The sequence below is a fragment of the Dromaius novaehollandiae genome, chromosome 2 (genome assembly GCF_036370855.1).
Source record: "Dromaius novaehollandiae isolate bDroNov1 chromosome 2, bDroNov1.hap1, whole genome shotgun sequence".
In the NCBI taxonomy this organism is placed as follows: Eukaryota; Metazoa; Chordata; class Aves; order Casuariiformes; family Dromaiidae; genus Dromaius; species Dromaius novaehollandiae.
In genome coordinates, this window is record NC_088099.1 from 68,810,680 (window position 1) to 68,834,330 (window position 23,651).

The 23,651-nt window shown below is 43.2% G+C and overlaps 1 protein-coding gene and 1 long non-coding RNA gene across 3 annotated transcripts in view; one reads left to right on the plus strand and one right to left on the minus strand.

The window, feature by feature from the left end:
• Window positions 1-23,651, plus strand: part of LOC112983045 (uncharacterized) — a 43,883-nt gene that overhangs the window by 13,998 nt on the left and 6,234 nt on the right. Inside the window, exons 2-3 of the long non-coding RNA XR_003259136.2 lie at window positions 9,241-9,446; window positions 22,713-22,837. This is a non-coding gene — a long non-coding RNA (uncharacterized LOC112983045). The remainder of the gene's footprint in view (window positions 1-9,240; window positions 9,447-22,712; window positions 22,838-23,651) is intronic.
• Window positions 12,316-23,651, minus strand: part of EPB41L4B (erythrocyte membrane protein band 4.1 like 4B) — a 181,620-nt gene continuing 170,284 nt past the window's right edge. Inside the window, exons 24-26 of one of the 2 annotated variants that reach the window (XM_026099883.2) lie at window positions 22,230-22,298; window positions 18,429-18,592; window positions 12,316-17,126 (exon numbers count right to left, since the gene is read on the minus strand). In XM_026099883.2, the coding sequence (XP_025955668.1) occupies window positions 17,057-17,126; window positions 18,429-18,592; window positions 22,230-22,298 (303 nt within the window). In that variant the 3' untranslated portion in view covers window positions 12,316-17,056. The remainder of the gene's footprint in view (window positions 17,127-18,428; window positions 18,593-22,229; window positions 22,299-23,651) is intronic. The other variant, XM_026099884.2, reaches the window with a different exon arrangement.

Consider the following 23,651-nt stretch of genomic DNA (forward strand, 5'->3'; position numbering starts at 1 on the left):
GTATGGGGACTCCACTCCAGCTGCAGCAAGACCTTTTCACCTTCTCTGACTGTTCCTCAGTCTTGCTGCTTCCAGTGTGCTCTGGGCAATGGTTCAGTGTAGTACAATAAAACCCAGATAAACAACATCACCCTCAGCCAGAGACCTTCCTCATCGATATACCATGTGTTTTTACCACACACACACACACACACACACACACACACACACACACACCAGGAGATCAGCAGTTCAGTTTAAAGCTGGAAGCCATTTCAAGACTGTCCTTGGATGCTCTGCTATTAATCAACTGAGGTGGCACTACGTGACCTCCAGAGATCCTTTCTGACCAATATCATTATGGATCTCTCAGTTACTAAGGCCACCTGAAATGTTAGAAGGGAAGCACTGGAAAATCCATACAAAGTGTTTTTGACACAGCAAACTGTTTTCAGTTGTACCACAAGTCTCTTCAGAACATATTATTCTGAAGAGCAGATGAACTGGTTCCAAACATCCATGGAGGACATTTTCATAACTAGTTGAAGCCAACCTAATTCTCAGAAGAGACAATCCCACATTGTCCCTATAGTCCCACTGCCTTCTTTCAGTTAAGACTTCAGCTTTCAGCTAAAGGCCAGTTGCTAGGTGGATGAACAAGGTAGTTGGCTTGTTACTGCATTAATTTTGAGGAAGATCAACTCCCTAATCTACTTGGCTGTATGGAGGCACAAGCATAGTTACAGTACAATGGATACACCAAGAACCTGGTGCCAGAGGCAAGCGAGGACCTGTCTTTTGGGAGCATTGCAAACACAGATCAGTTTAAACTCAGCACAACACTTGCCACTGCAACGGGAGCACTTCCAGTGGTCCCGCCACCACTCTGTTCAGAATGGGTGCTGGTACCTCTACCCCACATAAGATTGTGGGCACTCAGCCTAAATTTAAAAGCAGTCTAGTAATTTCTTCTGGCAGCTCTTGCATAAATACCTTCACTCCTTCCTTTCAGCCAGCTATATCCACTCTCCCTATTTTTGTGTTGATCCCAGCTTGAGCTATGCTCAGTCACAACATCTGGCTTATGATTTTCTTTAAAAAGATCCCAGATTCTTACCAGCTGTAAATCTTAGGAGCAGTGGCAGATGAGACTGCAGATATTTCTACCTCAGTGTGAGCTGTTTTACCAAAAAGATATTTACATGTCAAAGATGCAGATAGGCAAGAATGGTATTTCCTAGCATAGCAAGATGGGAAAGAAATGCACTTTGAATAACCTGAATATTTTTAAAGTCTTATCGACCTTTTGAAAGGTTTAAAATGTAACCCACACAGGAACATGCCACATTTACAGACTATGCTTTTGTGTGCTTTATTCTAAACTAAGAAATAGAATACTCATTCTCAGGGTATTTCCCCCACCACCACTGGAAACAGTATACAAAGTTTTGTCTCCCCGGTCACCATACAAGTCAAAAATGGAAGACTGCTTCTTCTAAAACCTTTTCCATCCCCCAAGACCCCCGCCCCCCCCCCCCCCAAAAAAAACCCTCTTCCCCGAAGCATGATCCCAAGGTAAAAGTTATCACTGTTGGTGCTGAGGTCTCCTGAACACCTTTTCTGCCTGTTGCATTGCTGCCTTTGTTTTCTCACTTGCAGACAATAGCAGCTCCAAACAACAACCAACCTTAAAACCTCCTCAGTAGAGTTGGTGAGCAGCCTCACCTTAGCAGCTCTCAGGTGGAACAGATAACTCAAGGCACAAAAGAGCTTGAACCTTTTGCATATTTATCCTGCATGAAACAGCTGTTATGCAAAAAATTTCAATGATGTTCAAGAATTCCAGTGAACCATCACCAGCCTTTGTGAATTACAAAATAGTGCTATCTGAGAATGAACTCTCCAGGCAGAAAGAAAAGAAAGTCAATAGATTAGAGAATACAAGTACAGCTATGACTAAAGCATTTTCCATCTGGAAAGCCTCTCAAAGCAAATACACCAAGTTATTTATTCTGGACTGGTATTGTATAGGATTCCTCTCAAGTGTGTGCATGAGCATTTATTTATGTGAGGGAAGTTACTTCAATTCTGCTCTTCTACCACCTAGGAATTGAGGAATGCTACCAAATTTGTCTTTTTGGACATTTCTGAAATACGCTGATTATAATGGAGGATGACCTCTGCTGATTAGAACCAGTCCTGAAGTTTTCTTCCTAAGAAGTGAGAGCTCTGTCACTTTTGAGTGACAGGCTTTCTTCAGAGTGGAGACAACGCTCCACTCCCCTCCTTAGCTTACGAACAAATCTAACAAGTGCAGGCTATGTCTTGTGCTCCTGGGAAAGGGATTTACAGCTGCCTCTGTCCCTGTGGAGCTGTTTTGCCAAGGAAGTTCCTCCACAGCATAACCTTCTTGCCCACCCTTCAGGCTGCAAGTACGTCTGAAGTTACACGTTACCAATGATTTCAGTGAATTTTGGCCTCCTTCAGATAAAACTCCTCTCCCCACCTCTTGAGAGCCTGAAGACAAGGAAAGCTCATTCAGTAGGACTGCTGTGACTGTGAGCTTCAGCTGTTTTTCTGAGTTATCCCATAATGATTGCCAACCTTTGCCTTTAGAAGAAGCCCCCACACCTCAACATCAATGCTCTCTGCCTATGCCTCTCCAGCTAGTGCTATGTATGGGCTCTCTGCAGGGGATGACTCTTCAGAAAACAAGCACTGCACCAACACACTGGTTTTCTGTATCCCAGTGGTATTTTACTCAATACAAATCATGTTAACTGACTAAAGTTTTCACATTTTTCACAACCTCAGGGCTCTATCAGTAGCATTGGTAAAACAGTGGGGTTTTTGTTTCTGTTTTTTTTAGTTTCAGCTGTTTAGACACGATCACCTGTATTCATCCACTCCCTGTCCTCTAGCTCAGATCATAGCCTAGTTGCTCCATACTGGACAAGGAAGTTCTCACTGGGCTGTTCTTAGAGGGTTGCTGCATTTGCCCAGCATCTTTCCACTGAAGGAATGCCAGTGCCAGGATTATCTTCAGTTTTCCTTTCCCTACATTCCTCCCTTTTTTTGCGGGCTTGCATTTCTTTGGGTTCAATCTCCAGTTGACATCTATATATCCATGGCTAGTCTTTCTGAAGTGCTCCCATTGTATAATAGAAAGTTAGTCCCTGTTGCACACATGCACAAATAAGAGAGGCCCGTTAACAGGAAAAAAGTTAAATATGACAGAGTAACTATGCAAGCCAAAAGCTACATTTCATTCCTTTCAAAGTAGAAAAGAAAAGGGACACAGGGGAGAAGGGGGCAGGGAAAAGGAAGTATTTTGCCTGCCTCTCAAGTCCATTTCCACTTGTCAACATACACTTTAAAAGCCACTGCATTAAAAAATAAATAAATAAATCCCACAAAACTAACACAGCATCCTGGGATCATCTAGTTGCATCAACAAGTCTCCTGAGTAGCAGCTTAAGCTTTCCACTGCCAACACAGACTTTGGTGCAACTTGCTTTCCCTCCCCCTTTCTCTCCCCCCAGTTCAGAAGGTTTGATTACTAAAGACTGGTAAAACCTCAGTTATGCTTCCTGATAATTTTTCTCAGAGGCCTGAAACCTTCACTATCTCTTCTGCTAGAAGAACTTCCCACCTCTTGCAGGGTTGATATGGTTTATGCATACAACCTGGCCACTTGTATCAAGCCACTGCCTAATTGCGTATTTTTCTGCTGGTTACACAACAGGAGGGGAACATCTCCTGATTTCTAACTGGAGATTCAGCCAAGCTGTTTCGAGGAACACCACCTAAAAATACAATCTGTGACCTAATAAGTTGTCATAAGAGTCCAGGAGCTTCCTCCTTCTGGCAGCTTCAGCACCCACCTGGATCACTGGCTTATCTTTTGCTGCTCTTGCTGAAGGGTTTAGCTTTGTGTTTGGTCTCTTACTGCTTCTCAAACATTCACAAAAATGAAGAGGGCTGACTCCCTCTTTCTACATTTGGATTTTTAGCTGCTAGAATCTCCACAAGACATTTCATAACAGGTCTGAACCACTTCCTACCTCCCCCTTACTGGAAATCTGCCCTAGCAGGTATGGTTCCTACCTTGAGAAGGAAAGGGAGGGAAGGCAGACAGATCATCCTGTTCTCTGCAAGCCAGAAACCCAAAGATGTGTGTTTGTGTAGCCCACATTTGGATGGGAAATTTCCAGAGGCTCAGTTTGTGGAATACTTCACCTCTCTGGACTTCCCTCTACACCCTCTTCCCTACCCAGGTTTCCTGCTCGAGCCTTAAACATTAATATCTATCTTGTGGTCCCATAGGCCATTGCCACCGCTGAGGATCAAACACACTACTCAGTCTCAAGTCCACTAGTCTCCTTAGATCAATACTTTGGCATACCACTTTCCTACCCATTTCAGAGATCCTACTCTTCAGCACTTCCTGAAGCACAAGGCAGGTAGAGAGCAACTGGATTAAACCCTCAGTGACCACGCATGATATTGCTCAACTTCTCCTCCTCATGTAGAGGAGTATATGGCTCATTGCTTAGTCACCCTTATGGAGGGGACCTTTCACTGAGCAACAGGCCCTCCCTTGGTGCTTTCTGCCAAAAACTATCCCAGTCTTGCTGGAGGCAGCTTCTTTTTGGTAGAGCATCCTTGTGGATGGGCTTTGGGCTGCACTGCTTGGCTGGTTGAGCACCATCAGAACTAGTTCTGGGCTGGCTATGCCAGTATTCCCAAGGGAAAGGTTCATGCTTGGAGCACCCTCCAAAGCGCAGTACAGGCAAGCCCCAGCACCCAGTTCAGCCTCCACCACCACCTACCACTGCAGTAAAGCCATCAGTCACAGAAGCTAACACTGGGCCTCCCCAAAAGCCTCTCACCACACATCAAAGGCAAGTGCAATTTGCAGACAGCCTGAGCTTGGCCTCGATCCCTGGCAGGTGAGCTGGAGTACTGAGCAAAGCTAGCCCTGAACTAGCAGGTGCAATACAGGCATAACCATTGCACCTCACGGGGCAACAACATCCCCAAATAAACAGCAGGCACCAAAACAGCAGTAACTCACATTGTGATTGCCAATCCTCCTCCACCTGTCTTCAGTCTCCTCTGCCTTCAGGGTGCTGAAGAGAGCAGGGCTTATACCCTATAGCACACCCTAGAGACAGATCCAATTAAAAAAAAATCTCTTCTAAGCCTATAGTTGCTTTTGAATCATCCTTCTCCAGAGCAGAGGCACCATCCTCCAGCTCAGGAAACCCTCTCTGCTGAGGCCTGCATACACCAATTTATTACTTCCCCATAGTCTCCCAATGAAGCTTTCCTTCCGCCTGGTGCCTAAGGAGGCCTTCTTCCACAGCCACCTCCCTGATGCAGCAGGTGAAGCCCTCATTACCCCTCGTTAGCAAGTCCCAGTTAACCACACCAGTCTCAGCACAGAGTGTTTTTTCAGATCTCACCACACCAGGTATAGACAGAAAAATAAACCACCTATCTTTCTCTGAGCAGTTTTTTATATATTTTGTATACATATATATATACACACATATATTTATTCAAGTAGATTTTGTTACATATAATTTGTTTCATCAGCAAAAAAGCATGAAGGAAAACAACAGAATGCAACTTATCAAATGTGCCTGGTAAGAATATCTTGTGATTTAAAGTCTTGGCAAGAGCAAGCAAGAAGGCAAGCGCTTTAGCTGTAACTATTTGAATTACCCCATCTATTTTGAGTGAAGCCTGGGAGACCAGTCACACGCTGAAGCTGGGCATGTGCTTAAGTGCCTTACTGAACTGAGGCCAAGGTTTACCTAGAAGAAAAAGGCATAATTTGTATAGGCATAAAAAGCATATCTTGGCCATTTTCTTTTCCATAAGGCATGGAAATAAGGAACAAATCAACAGTAAATTAGCTAGAAATGAACATTTGGATTCAGAATTCATAAGGTAGCACATCTGGTTAATAACAAAGTGGGATTTATTGCATGCTTCAACTGTGTGTATGGGCATCTATTAAGTGATTAGTGAAAGGAATTTCTCTCCCCCCACCCCGAATGCCTCATCTCCTGTTTTAATTTCATAATGGACAGTTTGAATTTTCTATTAACAATAATGGGAACTGTTTTCTCTTGTGGGATTTTACTCCATCACATTTGGTAAATGTACATATGAGAAGCAAACAGGCTTTAGAACAAGATTGATAACACAGCCCTATGCATAATCTGCTGTGATGGGCACAGGAATTTTACAAAGAGCAACTGTCTGCCTTGATGGTGAAGATTTTCAGTTTACCCTGAAGGACAATAAAGTATTTATAAAAAGATACTCTTCAATATTAATGAAATGACTTACAGTAAATTCACTGAGAGCTCGGCCGAGTCCCTAAGCATCTGACAGTGACATTAAGCAGCGAGGGAGGCCCCATGAAGCAATGCCAGCTTTGGGTCCTCTCCAAGAAGCTGCGGGTGCTCGATGCCTTCAGGATCACCCCCTTGCTCAGCTCCTGCCAGCACCAAAGGAGCATGAAGCTGCTTCTTCATGCTGCACCTTTGCTGGGCAGGCAGGTGAGCACAGGGTCCTTTTCTGGGGCTCCAGCCCAGGCTTTATAGCCCAACACAAATACTGTTGCATAAGTTGTCAGAAAGGCAACATCCACCCTCCTGGGACCCAAAGATCCTTCCAGGGTGATGATCTGGGGAATGAAACGTGTGCCTCTTGTTCTGGTACAGAAAAGCAAACATAACTCTTAGCACACCCTGCATATGCTCTTGTTTACTCATAATGAGAGTTCAGCTAGTGGTGCTAAGCATAGGAGTGAGAAGCAGCCATGTGTTTCACGAGGCAACTAGAATGAATGTACTTAGTAACTGCTTGAGTCCACATAATTACAGGCTGTGGAAGAGATACATGCATAATTCACATATTTTCAATTAAACAGTATCTTTCAATATATTGTAATTACATTTATCTCCTTACATTCTTTGACCTACTGAAGCATCACTTCTTTTTTTTCTTTCAATTAGAATATGAGCATAAACAACACTAATTGGCCTTAAGACTAGACCTGCAAGAGGACTCTGGGGAGGCCCAAGAGCCAGCATGTGAAGCAATGAGTTGCCTCACAGCAATGTAGGGCAGCTCCAGGATGTCCCAGTCCCCCTCTGCTGGGGTTGGGCACAGTGCCAGTGGCAGGAATTTCAAGCAGCCTCTCTACCAAAGGTGCCCTGCAAGAGTAGGTGCAGTGAGGCTATGCAAGCAGGGCTAAACACACCTGGAAGGGGCATTGGGTTGGGATCAGCAGAGGTACGCCCTTGTAGATCAGCTGGTTCATTTTAGTGTTGCAGAAAGATGCCCATAGAAGGAAGGGCTTAGTGCTTTACTCTATTCATAGATCATGCATACAGCTAGAAGACATGTCCCCATGAAGACAGGGCTTCTGGGTAAACTTGCCCTTCTGTGCTGAATCCATCTCTGAACTTCCCAGTGCCTTATGACAGGACCCTTGGAGGCAGGAAAGGTAGCAGCTTACCTGCGTTTCTCAGTGGCTTGGGCTGCTGAGTTGGGCAAGCCATGAAGCCAATAGCCTCAGAGACAGCTATTGTTCAGAGCAGGTGTTTCAAACCACCACAGATGGGCCACCAGACACACAGTGCAGGGGTTCAAGGCACTGCATTAACACAGCTTTTCCAGAGAGGGGCCCCAACACCGTGTTGCTGGGGCAGGATGGGAGGTGGAAACCTGACAAGTGGATAGAGAGTGCAGATTGCTTGGAAACATCCTTCTGATGGCTGTAAGATGCCTTCTCCCACCCCAGGAAGTATTTTGACCCTTCTGGTTTCTTAGATGCTGCTCTAAGGACTGTTTCATTTTTTTCAAACCCTCTCCCCACCCAAAAAAAAGCACTTAAAACAGTTACACTAAGACTTAATGGTATTTTTCTCCTGTGAGCCCAGGTGGGTGGATCCAGAAGTTTGTTATTGCTTTTTATTGCCAGAGCAGTAGTCTGGGTTTGGCAAGTGAGAGGTTGTGTGCTCTTAAAACAAACAAAAAAAATCAGCTTGTGCTGCCCTTGTGATTTACTACTACATAATATGTAGCAAGATTAATTCCAGCTGCATTGCTTTTGGAAGAGAGCACTTACTTTAATGCAACCGAAGGGGAGTAATGAGCTGGGCAGTTTAGCACTAAGAAGAGATGAGACATCCCCCTCTTCCAACACCTTCTTCCCTATTTCCTTTTTTTTTTTTTTTTTTTTTTTTTTTTTGCTTACAGGTTTGGCATAGCAATAAGGAGCAGCATGGCTGAAGACCTGATATTATAGGGGGTAATAAAGGGAACAACATTGCTGTCCTGCAGGAATAGAAGAGGGATTGCTGAAACACAATACCTAAGCACATGCATCATTGGAGAAAGGAAGCAAGGGTATCTTTGGTTGTGTTTTTTCAGCGCATCTCTGTGTGCTAATGCCTTGGTGTTAAAAATGGAGCCAAACTGTTCAACATGTGAGAGGAAACTCATGCATTTTAAGGCCAGAGTAACCGTAAAGCCCACCCCTTCTGAAAATATTACTCCATGCCCTTCCTTCCCCTGATGTCCTGCAGTAGGAACCTCACCAAGCACCTGTGCCCAGAGACTTTTAAGTGGGACCCGAGCAGAGCCTCTCACTCCTATGGCTGGTGGCAGCCTCTCACCAGGCAAGTGGTCCCTAAGGAGAGGTCATATCTTGGTGGTTTTCTGGCTGACCAGGGGGCCCAAGCAGTCTGCCAACAGGTTATAGGTTGGTGGGGACAAGCACACCACTGCTCTCCTAGGTGCTGAGATCTCAGTCTTTGCTGATAAAGTGAGACCCCCCCTCCTCGCTGGCTCCTGCCTTGTTAGGTCTTTGTCCAAGCCCTCTTGCAATTAGGATTTAGCCTAGTAAAAACCTGTCAAGCTGTAATGCTTAGCCAACCCTGCTCCTAGGCACAGTCCTGATGATAGCAGTGAACAGGCCATGAACAGAGCCAGGCGGGGGAGAGGGAGGTATCATGGCTTGGGCAGAACAGGCCAGAGCATGTGTCTGCAGCCAGAGGTGTCCCAGGGTGAGACAGACAGAGGGTATAAGGCGAGGGAGGAGAACACATGTGAGACACAGGGGAAGGGTGGAAGATGAGTGTGAATGCGGGAGCCCATACTGATGGCGAGACAAAGAAAGGGCTGGCAAGGGGTTTCAGAAATGCAAGAAAATAAAGATTTTTTTTTTTTTTCCAGTTGGAAGGAGAACAAAACCAGAGGTGTTAGTGCCTGAAGAGAGGGATGCTTAAAGGAGATGAAAGAAGCAGGCAGCCACGAATGAGTGCTGCTCAGCACTTGCTGCTTTAAGAAGGAGGATTAAGGGGACAGGATGGAGAAGCATGACGGGGCCGAGGAGCAGGTGGTTAGAAGACATACCTTCTGCTCACGGTGCAACAACCAGGGTAAGTGGTCAAACTGGCCAGATCCCTACTGAGCCTTGGTTTGTCAGGATCAAAGTTAAAAAACGGGAGCGTTCCTGTGGCTGTGAAACCAAGTCAGCTCCAGTGCTCCCCCTCCTTGGTTTCATAGGCTGACAACTGGAGCCACATGGCAGAGCTCAGGCAGTTACTCAAATGAGACCAGGCCACAGGCGTTTAGTCAGCTCTAGAAGGCACGAGTAAGAAATGCCTTTGCAGGAGGCAGGAGTGACCCAGTCTTACAGCAGTGCCACTGCCATTAAATCCCTAATTTCACATGTCCAGTTAGACAGCCCCTCACACCAGCCTCCTTCCCCAAACCCTATTGCACATCTCCCCATACTCACATGTGCCCATCAACACAGGGAGCACCACAACCTTCAAAATCTCCCAAACCTCAGCCCCTTACCTACATAAACGCCCCAAACCCAACAGCCCCTGAGCCCTGCAGCCCCTCACCTCTCCATCCCCAGACCCTCACTGGGGTGACCTCAGTGCTGCGAACACCCCCCGCCGGCCCTGGCGGCCCCCGTCGCCTCCCACCAGGGCAGCGCAGAGCCCACCTTGATGAACGCCATGGTTGGGTCAGCCACTGCCACAGCAAGGAGAGCACCCCAAGAGGGAAGGAGGCGCTAAGGGGTGTTCCCAGACCACTCCAAAATAACCTCTTGGCTGCCACCCTGTGTCCATGCCAGGCCTGGCACTGCTGGAGGGAGCCAGCAGCTAGAACGGGCAGCCGTTAGTGTGGAAATCACCCTTTCTGTTTTGGAAAGCAGTAAGGCAAATAAATTTTTGAAAAAATTACCCTTGAGTTCTTTAAATCATTGGGGCACCCTGAAGCTGAGCATCAGTGACTAAATATAGAGATGAATTTGTGCCATGACCTGCTTTTTTTTCCTGAGGATAGCCAAAAGATCTTGCTAATGAAAGGCGGAGGAAAAAGCATGCAGGCGGGTAAAAGCAGCATAATCAATGCATGAGAGAGTAACGATCCATGTGGCTTTTCAGCCTCACTGCTATGCCAGATATTCTGATGGCAGAGCTGTATGGTCATTGGCATTGCATACCATACTCACTGTACAAACACTCATTAAAAGAATACATATATATATATATAAAATAAGTATTAAATGGATATTTTTTCTATATATAATGATATATATATATATAGTTTTAAAATAAACTAAAAAGGCAAATATTGTTTCAGTGCAGTGCGTAGCTGTCAGGTCATCCAGTTATTCTTTTTCTCCATGTTATTTTCCTTCCTTTTCTCCTGACCATCGCAACCCCTAAAGCCTGGAGAGAGGATGCCTCACATACCATATGTGCTACTGGCAACAAATAAAACATAGCTGCTATGGTCAGGGTTTTCAAAAGCATCTGGGTGACATAGGGTGCAGTCTGATGCCACAGCTAAGCTGACCCTAGATACTCCTGAAAAGGGCAGGCCCACTCTCCACATCTCATGCTAGGAGCTGCAGATGCTCCAATGAGTCTGTCATGAGGTGGTTGGGGGGAGCTCAACCAGCAGAACAATAGTTGATCTTTCATTTTCTGTGCTCCCTGGCATCTGCTCTGGTAGGGCTGGGAGACCGACTTAGCGCTGCATCACCCTGGCCCCAGAGTGGTTGCAGCCCCACTTGCCTCTCCGGGCAAGTTACATTTGAGTGTTGGGATCCCATGGCCACTTCAAAGACATGCCCCCCGCCCCGTGGTTGGTGAGAGTGGGGCCATTGCCTTCTACAAGGGCTGGGTTTCATCCCACCAGGCGGGGTCTACACCATTTTACAAACCTTTGTGCCCCATTCTTGCAGCAGCTTGTTTTCTGCAACACAACCAGGCTGGTAGCTAGCGCCTCAGCTTCCCCACTCCATTATAGTGCTATAGTACCTGCACAGAAAAGTCTGTTTTTCGCTCTAGAAAGCAAGTCCCCTGAGAAAAAAAAGTTTTCTTAACACCTTTCGTGCAGTCCCACAGATCAGTCATCTGATAATAAAACTAAAAATTGTTCAAATTAAAGCTCTGAAGTCCTCATGGTTCTCCGTTCCATATGAGAGTATTTGCTGACCTTTTAGTGCACAGCTTCTCATCCCCCTACTCCCCAGAACAGTATTTCTTTAGCAAAGACAAGTATTAAGGGGAATTAATTAACTAGGCTTGCTGGCTGGATAATCAATTTTCTTGGCATAATTTGAGAACTGATGGAAGAATGCTAATCCTTTGCTCCCCCAGCTTTCCCTGCATAGAGATTAAAAATAGATGAATACCCAGTTGGAGAAATTGTGATGGGATCATATTCCTTCAGAACAGAGTTCTGGCAACCTCAGAAATTGGGGTGAATGTTCCTGGGATTTCATTTCATAAATGCACTGGGAAAGTTAGTGTCAAAATGTCCTGATTTACTAAGCCTTCAAACAAAAGAAAATGGAAATGTTTTATTCTGAAGCAACTTTTTGTTTAGACATCTAAAGAATGGCACAATCGGTGGCAAAATCTAAGCAAAATGTTTTAATCATCTTAAAACAAAAAATATTTAGAGCAGCAACATGCCATGTTTAATGCCTCTCTACCATGATTCTGCCAATGTTTTATCAGTTCAGGTATTCAACAAAGCGTGCCCTAACTCATTAGTCACTCGATGGATGATCGGCACCCAGCAGAGTTGGTCTGTAACTGTCAGCTGCAGAAAACACTCTGGCTTTCTTGAAGAAATTCTTCGGTGTTTCCTTAAGACAGATTCTTTCTGCTGAAGGTGGATCCACTTTATGAGCAACCAGATGTTTTCCTTTAATTGGTATACTGCCCCATGCCTCCTAAGTCACTGGTTTGACTACAAACTGCTCAGACACTGTGATTTATTTTTCATCTCATTTATTGCAGGCATGAATACAGGAACAGGTAAACAGCTGAGCCGTAAAAGTTTCTCTCTAGGCATATTTTCGATAAAATGCCATCTCACACTGTCTGATGATACAGGCTGCTACTAAGATGACATAGAATGGTGTCAGCAATCTTGCTTCTAAGCTGCTACCCACCAGTCAAAGCCGCAGCTGCCAAAGAAGCCTTCTCCTCCACTTACTCGCTTCCTTCCCCACAACATCTGCATGTTCTTTTACGGCACTTAACTTTACAAAACACAGTTGTAAGGCTGATCTTACATGCAATCACAGATCAGTCTCAGTATATTTATTGCAAACTCCTTGAACATCAGGACATCAAAAAAGAGAAAAGAAAAAAGGAAAATAACGCTATTCCATTGCATAATTACGAGTAGGTTTTCGTAACCAATGAACCAGAAATATATTCAGAAAAAAAAGAAAAGATAAACAAAGGCTATTTGTAAACAGTTCAAACAAAACAGGATACTGCCTCCAATGAAACGTTTCACTGCATTGCCAGCTCTGTTTCAAATGGGCACGTAGGCATCCCGTAGCAAGAGAGAGGTGAAGTCGTGAAATGAAACTTTTGAGGAGTTAATTTTCAAACATTGCATTTCCAGGGTCTAAATGTGTTTGAAATATGAAAAATCTGTACACTCTGTGGGATTTGATAGAGATTTGAGACCTTGTACAACATTTCCAAAAAAAAAAAAGGCTTGGTTACTCTTTTTAAAACAAGATAGTCAAAACAACTGAACCACATGGAAACAAACGGCAATTGGTTGGCTTCCAGAAGAGACTGCAATATAAGAAAATATTTAACTCCTTGCATAGCTATTTAAATGGCCAATCAATTTTGCTGGAATCACCCAAACATGAAAACGTTGCATTCAGCCACTTAAAGACGACTTCACACTTGAAAGCTGGGATCTGCTAACCAAGTCAGAGCATCGCATGTGGCACTGCCAAGAGCCAGGTGCACACCTTGCAGGCTTTGCTAGGGTAGCTGTAGCAGGGTGTTTTACCAGCCAGCTGCTCCCAGACTGGACACATCTATAATGATGTGTCTCTGCTTTTGCTGTTATAAGATATCCCAGCTCTCTGCTCTCCCCACAAGTGAAAAAAAACCCTGTTCTGACAACCAGGGTGGTTTCGGTGGTATATTTACACCTAACGTGCAAGGCTTTTCCTGGCAGAGCTATGTCGATCACAAATCATACCTCAAAGCACCCCTGAATGATGTAGATGTGTTGGCAAGGGTTTGCAAGGTAGACCTAACTAGAGGGACCAACAGTAGGATTCATCTCACTTAAGTTTAAGCAATCAAAAGGTAGACACTGAAGCCAGAGGTGTCTCTGGAAGGCAATCCCTCTGATCTCTCTTAAGATGAGAGCTGGGCATATTAACATTAGGTGAGATGAACCCTGTCCCGGGAGACCTGAAAAGACAAACTCCTTTCAGTCCCCCTTTTCTGTCACCACCTCTCCAGACCATGCTTCAGAAGGCTGCTGTTCAAATGCGTTATCTTTACACGTGTCAATGTACATGATAATGATAGCCTGTGCTGGGCTCCATGCTGCCACAACTACATATGCAAGCTCATTAAAGCTAGCTCAGATACTTCTGCGCTATTATATAGACATACCCTCAGGCAGAGTATCCTTAAACACCTGTAAAGTTAAAGTCCAGGGGCAAATCTATAATATATGCCCCTCAGCATACGTTCATGTTGACACTGTCTTGTTACAGTGGTTTTGGGTAACAGGTGTCCTAAGACTGTAATTCCCAACCGGAAGTGAGGCAGGAGTGTATATTCAAAAAATGCGAAAACCGAGACGCTTAAGCGTGGCTGAAGAAAGTACGTAGTAAGAAAGAACAACAGGATGACATTCTGCAGATAAAAGTTTAGTTCAATATTGGCAAAAAATTTTAATAAAGCTCTATCTGGCTGCAGAATAGGAAACGATGGCAGCCAGTGGACAGGACACAAAAACAAGACGAGGCAACACACTTGGGGATGTTCTGCGGAAAAAGCCCCAGGGGAACTAAGTGCCCACGTGGGCCTTGCCCTCTTTAACTGTTGCGAATCAAGGCTGGAGGAGTCTCTGCTCTTTCTCAGCTACACCAAAGCACACCTCAGCTGTACAGACCTGATCGCTGTAAAGTTACCTTGGTTCACATTTCTTGTTCTCCAGTTCCAAATGTTTCAGCTCAAGAATCCTTATACAATAGGAGCAAAATGCTGCATTTAAAATAGTAAACTAGTAGCTTGCTTATGGGCCAGAAAATCTGATGGGCTGGTCTGAGTCAGGTATTCGGGTTTGCTGAAGGCATTTGCTTATGTGACTAGACTGCCCTCATGTAGGTCATTGGGTTTGCTCCCAAACCTCACGGCATATTCCAGGATTTCCAGCATCCATTCCCGCACACTTGAAGGACTCCGGGGCAATCAGTCCAGCTAAACACTGTGCTCAGATCTGTTTTCCTTCAGCCAGCCCCTTCACGTGCAACCAGGGGTTGCCTAACAGCAGGCAAGGAGACCAGATTCATCTGGAGTCAGCGCTGTGCCGCACTCCAACTTACTTTGCGTCCCTCTCCAAAGACCGCACTTCTAACTAGACTCTCCTCTTCTTTATCCTTTACAATGATCACCTTTATTTGGGCTCAGAAAAATATACTGCCTCTCTCCATCAATATCCTTCTGGGAAGTGGTGAGAAAAGGATAACAGGAAAAGGAAGATGCAGTCTTGTATATCTGCAACTCTGCTCCCCCCTTTCTGATTTTTTCACAGGGATTTAATGTTCCTAATCCCTTTTTAATAACCTCAGACTGATGGAGAGGTATGTAAAAACATACATCACAAAAACGTCTTGGCACAGTAACTAGAAGGTGGACAGTGTGCAAACTGTATTTGATTACTCAGCAAAGTCATCTGAGTGCTTTAAAACCTGCAATCTGGGTGTTTTTCTATGACTGCTTGTGCCTATTCCTTATGCTGAGCTACTCCATTACATTTTGTATTGCTGGTTTCTACCTAACACTTGTGCTGTTTATTTTGCCCCATTTTATAGCAACTGTGAAGGTTTGGGGTTGCTGGATTTAATTGGGGAGCATTATGCTAATGTCTTGTCCCACTAAATATAAAATAGATGAATCATTTTCTACCACCACGTTACAATCCAGAGTCCTATAATGCTCTCAAGATTTTTCCTATCAGAAAAAGAGCACAGGCTAACTCTGAAGGAAACTCAGGCTTTCAACAATTGCTTCCCAGCCTTCACGCTAAGAAGCTGGTTAAGCTGAGATAAAGCCATAGTAATCAGTATCAAATTAAGGGTGATCTTTTATCTTAATACAAACAAGAGAATATAGTGTACAGAGCAGCAGAAAAATATACATCTTCAGCCATATAAAACACACAAAAGCTTTCCTGTAGGAATAGTATTTTGTAGCTGACAGTCGGCTGTTGGCAGCTTTTCAGGTAATTCCACACTACTAAACAGGAGAAAACAAGAGAGCTGCTTTTTTCATAGGAAATTGTTTGGTATTGTTACTTTCATGCCATCAACATGTTCCTTGAAGCTGCAACTCTGCTAACACTTAAACACCCATGTAACCTTATGCCTGAGATAGTTCCACCAAAAGTAGAGGCTACTCTACACATAGCCAGCCCTAGCACTCAAAGGTATGCCAATACAGATATGCTGATCGGCAGTGTGAAAAAATGGTATAGACACGGCTATGCCATCTATTACTATTATTATTTAAATCGATCAGTCAATTCTTGTCATTCAGGAAGGCGGTTTACCAATCCAGGAAAGAAAAACATGCCCTCTGTGTAAGCTATGGCCACATGGATGAGGCTCTGCAAACTTCACTGCATTGGCAGAAGCTGCCTGAGTGTGGGCAAGCCCTAATATGTAGGCAACTCGGAGAAGTTAAAACTTCCCACTTAATTAAAAAAGTCAATATCAAGCTAGAAAGTCAGTAGCAAATTACTTTAAATAACTGATCTTTTCATTAATGGAAATACAAGTAAGATTTAGTTTAAGATTTAGGTCACGATGACAAACTATAGGGAGCATTGGGGGTGTATATCTGTACGGAGGGGTGTCTTTCCCCCTTGCAGCTATTTATATCTCTGAGTAAAGGTTAAGGTTAGGAATTTGATAAGACAGCTGTTTATTCTTCTGTGGAGGCTAACAGTCCTGGGGTTAGGATTTAATAATCATTCTTTCACTTTAAAAATGATTCTTCAACAAATAGCAGTAGCTCATTGCAATTTTCAGTTGTACAAAATGACATATTTTCTATGTTACTATCAAAATATTCTGCATAACATTAATCTCTGTGCAGTTATTAACATATGTACAGAACAGTGTTTCCCAATAGAAATCAATATGCTCCTTGCTGATCCTTTTTGCCCTAGATTTACCAAAACCAACCCCAAAATTAATCGTATTAATAGTATAAAACCTCAGGAGAGATGACGGAGTGACGGTTTCTTTCCCAGCAGCAAACGAGTAAAGGAACTCCTTCGAGTTAGAGTCTTGCGGAGCCTTCACTTCAACCCGTGGTGGTGAATCCTGGCGAGCCAGGAACATGGCAGGGTTTCCCGACGCGGTATGCTGAGTACACAGAAGCAGAGGAATGTAAACAGACAGAAGGCACATGAAAGGCCCCAATCCCTTCTCCGTCTGGCAGAAGCGAGGATTTCACAACTCGGTCATCAGCAGTCTTTTCATCATCTTCTCTCTCTCGAGTTCACGCCTCAGGGTCTCGGCGCTGTGTAATTAATGCACAAACAATCAGTTACGGGAACAACAATAAGTCTCGTATTTCAATTTAAAATAATTAACATTTTGAAAATACCACTGGAGGGGAGAAAAGGTCAGGCTTGACTCAGTGAAAAGGCTGATGACTGATGGTTGATTCAAAACCAGGTACTGTCTGATATTTCTGAATAGCAAACAGAAGCAAGAAAAAAAAGGACGTAAAAAGACCCACATGGCAAAACAGTTTATGTTTTAATCTCATCCCCATTAAAGGCCACTGACTCTAAAGAAGGCTGGACTAGGACTCTAAAAATAAATAATTAAAAAACACCTAGAATAAATAAGACTGCAAAAGATTAGCATTACTGCTTTCTGCTCCTCAGTGTGGCTTGATATTGGCGAACACCCATATATACTGACTTTGCTGCAGTCCTACTTCATGTGCACATGGGTGTAAGGGAAGCAGAGCCTGAGACCCCTGGCTCTGCCGGACTGAACTGCTCTGGAGCCCGCAGGCTCCGTGCACCAGGAATGCCCTGGGTTTGGGGGCCCATTGCCCAATACATACTTCTTACTTCAAGGTAAGCCTAGGACTTTTTGTGCTCCAGAGTACTGAGTATATCTGCTCTTTCATTTCTGTTCAGTAAATTATCAGCTTGGGAAATTCAGCTTGGAATAAACCCTAGAGAAGAAGCCAGCATGCAAAACCAGTAGGATGGAAGACTAGAAAAGGGAAATGCAGGCTGCCTGTGGAAAGATGGAGTGGCTTGTCATTTCTCTGAGAAACTACATGAAAGGTAATGGCAGCTTGACATTACTTAAAAAGAAAAAGAAAAGGAAAAGGAAAAAAGAAAGAAAACCAGAGCCTGATTTTCATTTAGAAGAGCAGACATTTCTCAACCTCAGCTTTTCCCCCTAGACATTTAATTTCAAAAGACAAACTGCAACAGCAATTATTAAAAGAAAACCTTTGTGGTTCAAGGAAAATGACTTGCCTGAGGAAAAACTGCACAGTCTTTTCTCTCCAGGCCATCAGCCAGGGAGATGGTACACTTGGTCTTTAGTAAAGAATAGCAGCAGTCAATTAAGATAGATTTTCCCTCAGAAGAGAGATAAGGTATAGATATATTTCTTTACTTTATCCATGATTACCCACCAAACAGCAACTGAAAATGTTTTGGCATCAGGGGAAACAGCGCTTTAGAAGGAAATAATTTTTTCCTACTGCAATTATGGTGGAAAAAGAGAAACCAAGCTGATTCCTTTACTGTACAGCGCATCATAGCATTTCTGTGAAAGAACCGCACATTACCTGTCTGCCAGCGAAATAGGTTTGTGTGATGGGTATATCGTCTGCACCGTTGGGGCTGGCACAGTCTCTGCCAAAGATCTCAGTACAGGTGACGGAGTCATCGGTGATATCTTAGGAGATGACTGCACGGCACAACACGGTAATTTGCTCTCTGTAAATTCTGTCTACAAAAAATACAGACACAAAAAGAAAAAAAGTGTAGATTAGCTTCTGCTCCTCTTGCCTATTTTCACCATCCTACTCATGCCCAAACACTCAGTAAGAGCAACTAATAAAGAGAATAACCTAGAGGCTGTAGCTAGAGTTGCCCAGTGCAACCCCTGTAGATGCTGAGCAGCCAGTTGTTTTAACAGTGCTTTAACAGCCATGCCTGAGTGACAAGTCCGACTGTAACATGCACCACGTGAGATCAAACTCCATGTGCAGGCCTGACAGCATTCCCATGACAGATGTACTCCGTCTGGAGAACACCACTTATCATCACTGCATTTCCTCTAAATGCAATAGAGCGAGCTGACCAGAAGAGTTTTCTAATGACAGGCAACATTAAGCCAATATTGGCTGTGCTGGTTTAAGACAGACAGAAAGATGCCTGAAAATAAAATAGCCCTGCCCTACTTTTTGGCACTGGACTATTTCTAAATGCCAAACCCCAGTGGCTCGTGCCTGTGGTACATGCACGATCCTGAGCTGGGGAGAACGCTGCAGTTTGCCAGCACTTCAGCACCATTGGGACAGGCTCATACTGGTATCGGCCTCATTCTTGACTACTTTTTCTTCTGAACGTGGTTCAGACTTCACAGTAGGAAGGAAGAAAAGTCACCATCACCAGGGAGCATGTCATATTTATGCAGCAATTTGAATAGCAGCTATTTTTCTTTTTTTTTTTTTAATTATTTCTCAAATTCTGCAAGCCACATAGGATTAACACTAAAAACAAATCGGTTTAATCAGTTGTAAACTAAACACAAATCGGTTTAATCAGTTGTAGAATTGTTTGAGCCCAGGCATGAATGGCTGCTTTAGGTTTGCTTGGCTATTGTTGCTTTTCTTAAAATGTTTCTGCTCATGTTTTAACTAAAAGTATCTCATATGTTCTGGACCAGCCTCTGAAGGAAAAGGATTTCCCGTACGTTCATGACAACAGTCAAATGAAAAAGTAAAGCAAGCTAAAGGAACTCTCCCTCTTCAACCCTGGCCAATTATTTGTGTAAACACTGGCTAACGCGACCTGTTCAATCTTCTCTCTTGTTCAGTTTTTAAAACTCAGCCTTACAGGCTACAGAGAAAGCAAGCCTGGTGCTCCTCGTATAGGATCTCCCTTTTCTGAGCACTGCCAGCTCCAATTTTACTGTATGAGAAGGCGGCACCGCTCTGCAAGCTGATGTCAAGTCTCCCAGCCTTGCTTAAGTCAACAGAGCTCTGACAAATTACACTTGCTCAAGATTTGCCCTGTGTCTTCAAGTGTGTTTACTCTGGATAATGGCTCTGCTGTCTATATCCAAAGCATCTTTTTATATGCATCTGTTTGCACAGAATGTTTGGACCAAATGTTTAACTGGTCTAAACAGATACAATTTCATTAACTTAATAGATCTATGTGACTTACACCAGATGAGAATATGGCATTGAGCCTGTCGCTTCTTTACAGAAGTCTCTGCAGTTCTGAGGGGTTCCTGACATGAACTCTCCTTTTAACCACTCCAGTTAACCACATTCTGCAGTTTTTCCTCTGATAAAAGCAATACAACTTTATGTACACCACAAAACTAGGAGCCCCATAGAGAAGGTAAAGCCTTCAAAACTTCACCATCCATAACTTTTTTCCTCTTAGTAAAATCTCAGTGTTCTGCTCCAAGCAAAGAAAATGTGAAGGGTAAGCAAAGAAAAGGAAAACAAACAAAAAAAAAAAACACAAGGAAAAGGAGCCACAAATGTTTGTAGTATATGGGACTGTATGTGCCTGGAGAAGGTTCAGAGTTAGATCTGCCTGCAGGACCTAGAGCCCTGACCTGTGCAGCAGCCGGCAGTGGTTTAGCTATCTGAAAACCCCTGACAGAGCCTGCACATTGAGGGGAACTGAAACACTGCTGAGGAGAGGCACCGCTCTTCGTGCTGGGACGGAGGACCATGAAGCAGGTCCACAGTGTAGTTTACCTTCCTAATTGTTCTCCCATCTTCACAAAATCCTCCAGTAGCTGCTGGTTCACTAAAGGCATTGTATATAACTCACTTAAAGGAATGTATGGAATTATATCATGGACCACACACCATTTGTTTTTTATTGTAATGGTATTTTAAATATCTGTGATCTAGATTTCCCTACTCCCCCTTCCCCAGAGAAACAGGGGTCTATGTGGAGAAAAGAGGATTTCAGAAAGACTAGTCAGAACGTTATATAACTGCTTAACGAACTTTGCTTTTCTTCCCCTGACGGAGCATATACAAAACCCCACCATTTGAATTTGCCATGAAACAAAGCCTTTTTTCGCTAGATGGAAATATTTGTGGGGTATCATATCTGGCTAGATGAAAATATTTGTGGGGTATCATATCTGGCTTCTGTTTATATTTTAAAGTTTTACGGGTCCCCACTTAAAAAGATATTTTATATAGCCTTCCTAAATTTTGCTTTCATCATAACTGTCATAGGCAGAAAAATAATTTTCTGACAATCACTGCTAATTAGTTGGAAAGTATTCTGTGCACATCTAGCGTAAAGTAGGCTATGAAGGACGTAAAAGTTGTAACGTTGGCTTAGCTTTCACCACAATGGTATTATCCAGATTTGAATGACTTACTGAAAAGTTGCTGTGACATATTCCCATAGATTTTTGAATACATCTAATTAGAGCTCAACACTGGCACTGACATAGCATCGAGGGCCTAACTAATCCTGGCTTTACAAGAAATATTAGGAGAAAAACAACATTTAGATCATACCTCAAGATGATCAGGTTTGTTGTGAAAGAAAAGCCTCTTTCTTTAATTAATTAAGGGCAGATAGTTATTGCTCATGTCCCAACAGGGACTGGAGTTACTTATCTCTGATTATATGCCAGAAAAACAGATTGTTGCTCCCAGTAAAAGTTGAGGTTGAAGTCTCAACTGCTTCATTTTGTGAATGTACTTTAAAAACTGTAAGTTAGCTACTGTGGTTTATAATTATAATCAGAGAATATTTCTTGTAGAACAGAATCACTTCTCATGTTGGGAAGGACAGAGAGGGCTACAGTTGGAGTCCCACTTCTGTGCAAGTTTAACAAGAACTGAACTCCAATGTTTGATTCATATTATTTAGTAAACACAGGAATTATACAAGGATGCTACTGTAGTTATCAACGCACTAACTAAAATTCTTCCTTAAAATTTGGATGTGATTTCAAGGAAAATCAGGCCCTTTTTGTGATGGCACAACAGGCAGTTTCCAGCAGGATGCCAGGCAGTTGTTAGACAAAGGACTAAGTCCTCCCTGTTCCCTTGCTGCTCCTTTGGAAAGACTCTGTGGAGCTTCGCAAGTGTCCTCTACAGAGCTGAACAGAACACCATTTTTGGCCTGACTACATTAGCAGTCAGTCTTGACCTTTATCTCTTAGTCCTCTGTCTAGTAAGCAGCAATGTCTGAATGCAGGCAAGTTAATTGATTTGTATAATGGGAATATTTAACAGATTTGCACCCTAAATCCTACTTGAAATGTATCTTTTTGAGGACTGTTTAACACACAACTTTCTGACACTGTTAAAAAGAATCACTTGGAATTGTGTTAAATACACAGTTCTTTAGTTGCATGTTCTACTTACAGAAAACTGTGGTACTGTTGTAAAAGGATCGAAAAAAGGATTAGATGTATCAGCAGGGAATGTCTTTATCTTTAAAAAAGATAAAGAAAAAGATGTTACTTTCAGAGCATAAAAATGGAAAAGAAAAAAAAAAGCAGCAAAGCATTGCAACTACAGTGACACATCCAACAAATTAGAATGGCTCAGCAGTGCTTGGACCAGACCAAAAAAGACCCCTCCAAAAATGCATACAGCAACCAGATGATGAATAGTCAAAGGATAAATAGGAAGACTTGATGGATTAATTTTACCCATGTAATTAAATCTGTTGTGCAGATTCTGAGCTGACTGCATGCAATATATCTTCCAAATCTGTAAACATTCGGTCATTATGTGTTGCTGTCAATGAACACTGTATATTTTAGAACAGGTAATATAAAGTGCAGGAGCAACTTATGCAGTGCTGGAACTTCAGCTAAAGAACTCATCCTTTATGTATTTCAGACTTCCAAATTTTCAGTTACACGGTTGCTGCCAAGGACAAAACATCACGTAAGATGGGATTGAAAGAAAACCCTATATAAAAAAAAGCACAAGCAACTGTTTGTTTCAGACAGCTAATAGGATCGGTGAGTATGCCTGTATCAAGTGGTGGGCTGTAGATAAAGGATTATCTCAAGAGGTTTTAATTAGAGGAGCCTGGAGCTGCCAGGTTAGAGACCAGCGTGCCCTTGTGCTGGGAAGCCTGACAACTCCCAGGGCTCAGTCCAGAACATCTTGTCATTGGTGCCACCAAGCCTTGCTGGAGATCACTTCTGCCCTTAAAATAATTTCAGACATGAAGTGAGATAAAAGAAACAGAAAAGCAGCAACAATCGCTGCCTCTTTTCATTGTGAATGAGACTTTTTCATGATTTTCCTTTCTAGAATGCAGACATTCATGCATTCATTCAGAGAGAGGACAAAATATCAAATAAGTGTATCAATTTTGAACTGCACTTCATGCTTCCCACTTGGAAAACACATTTTCCACTGTAAAGGTGTGTTTTTCACTTTATTACAGAAACTGCTGTGCATTTATGGCTTCAAACAGAATTCACTAACTATATAACTTTTGCTTAATAATGCACAAAGCTACCCCCAAGGTCCTGAGACATTGTAGGCCAAAGCAACACCTGAAATTATGAGGTTAAATATAATTAAGTAAATATATACTGTTTATTTTGTAAACAAAACAATGGAAACATATTTGCCTTCCAAAGATGCCAAGGGAAATTAACAGCCATCTGCAGGCCAACTTCTGCAAACACGTGGAAATGATCTGGGAATTAACAGTCAGGCTTCTTACCCCAAGAAGTAGGAATGGCAAAAATGCAGCTGAGCATGTCAGTACCTTCTTAGCAGAACGGAGGTGGCTGCAGGTTGCTTACATAGGTGCAAAAG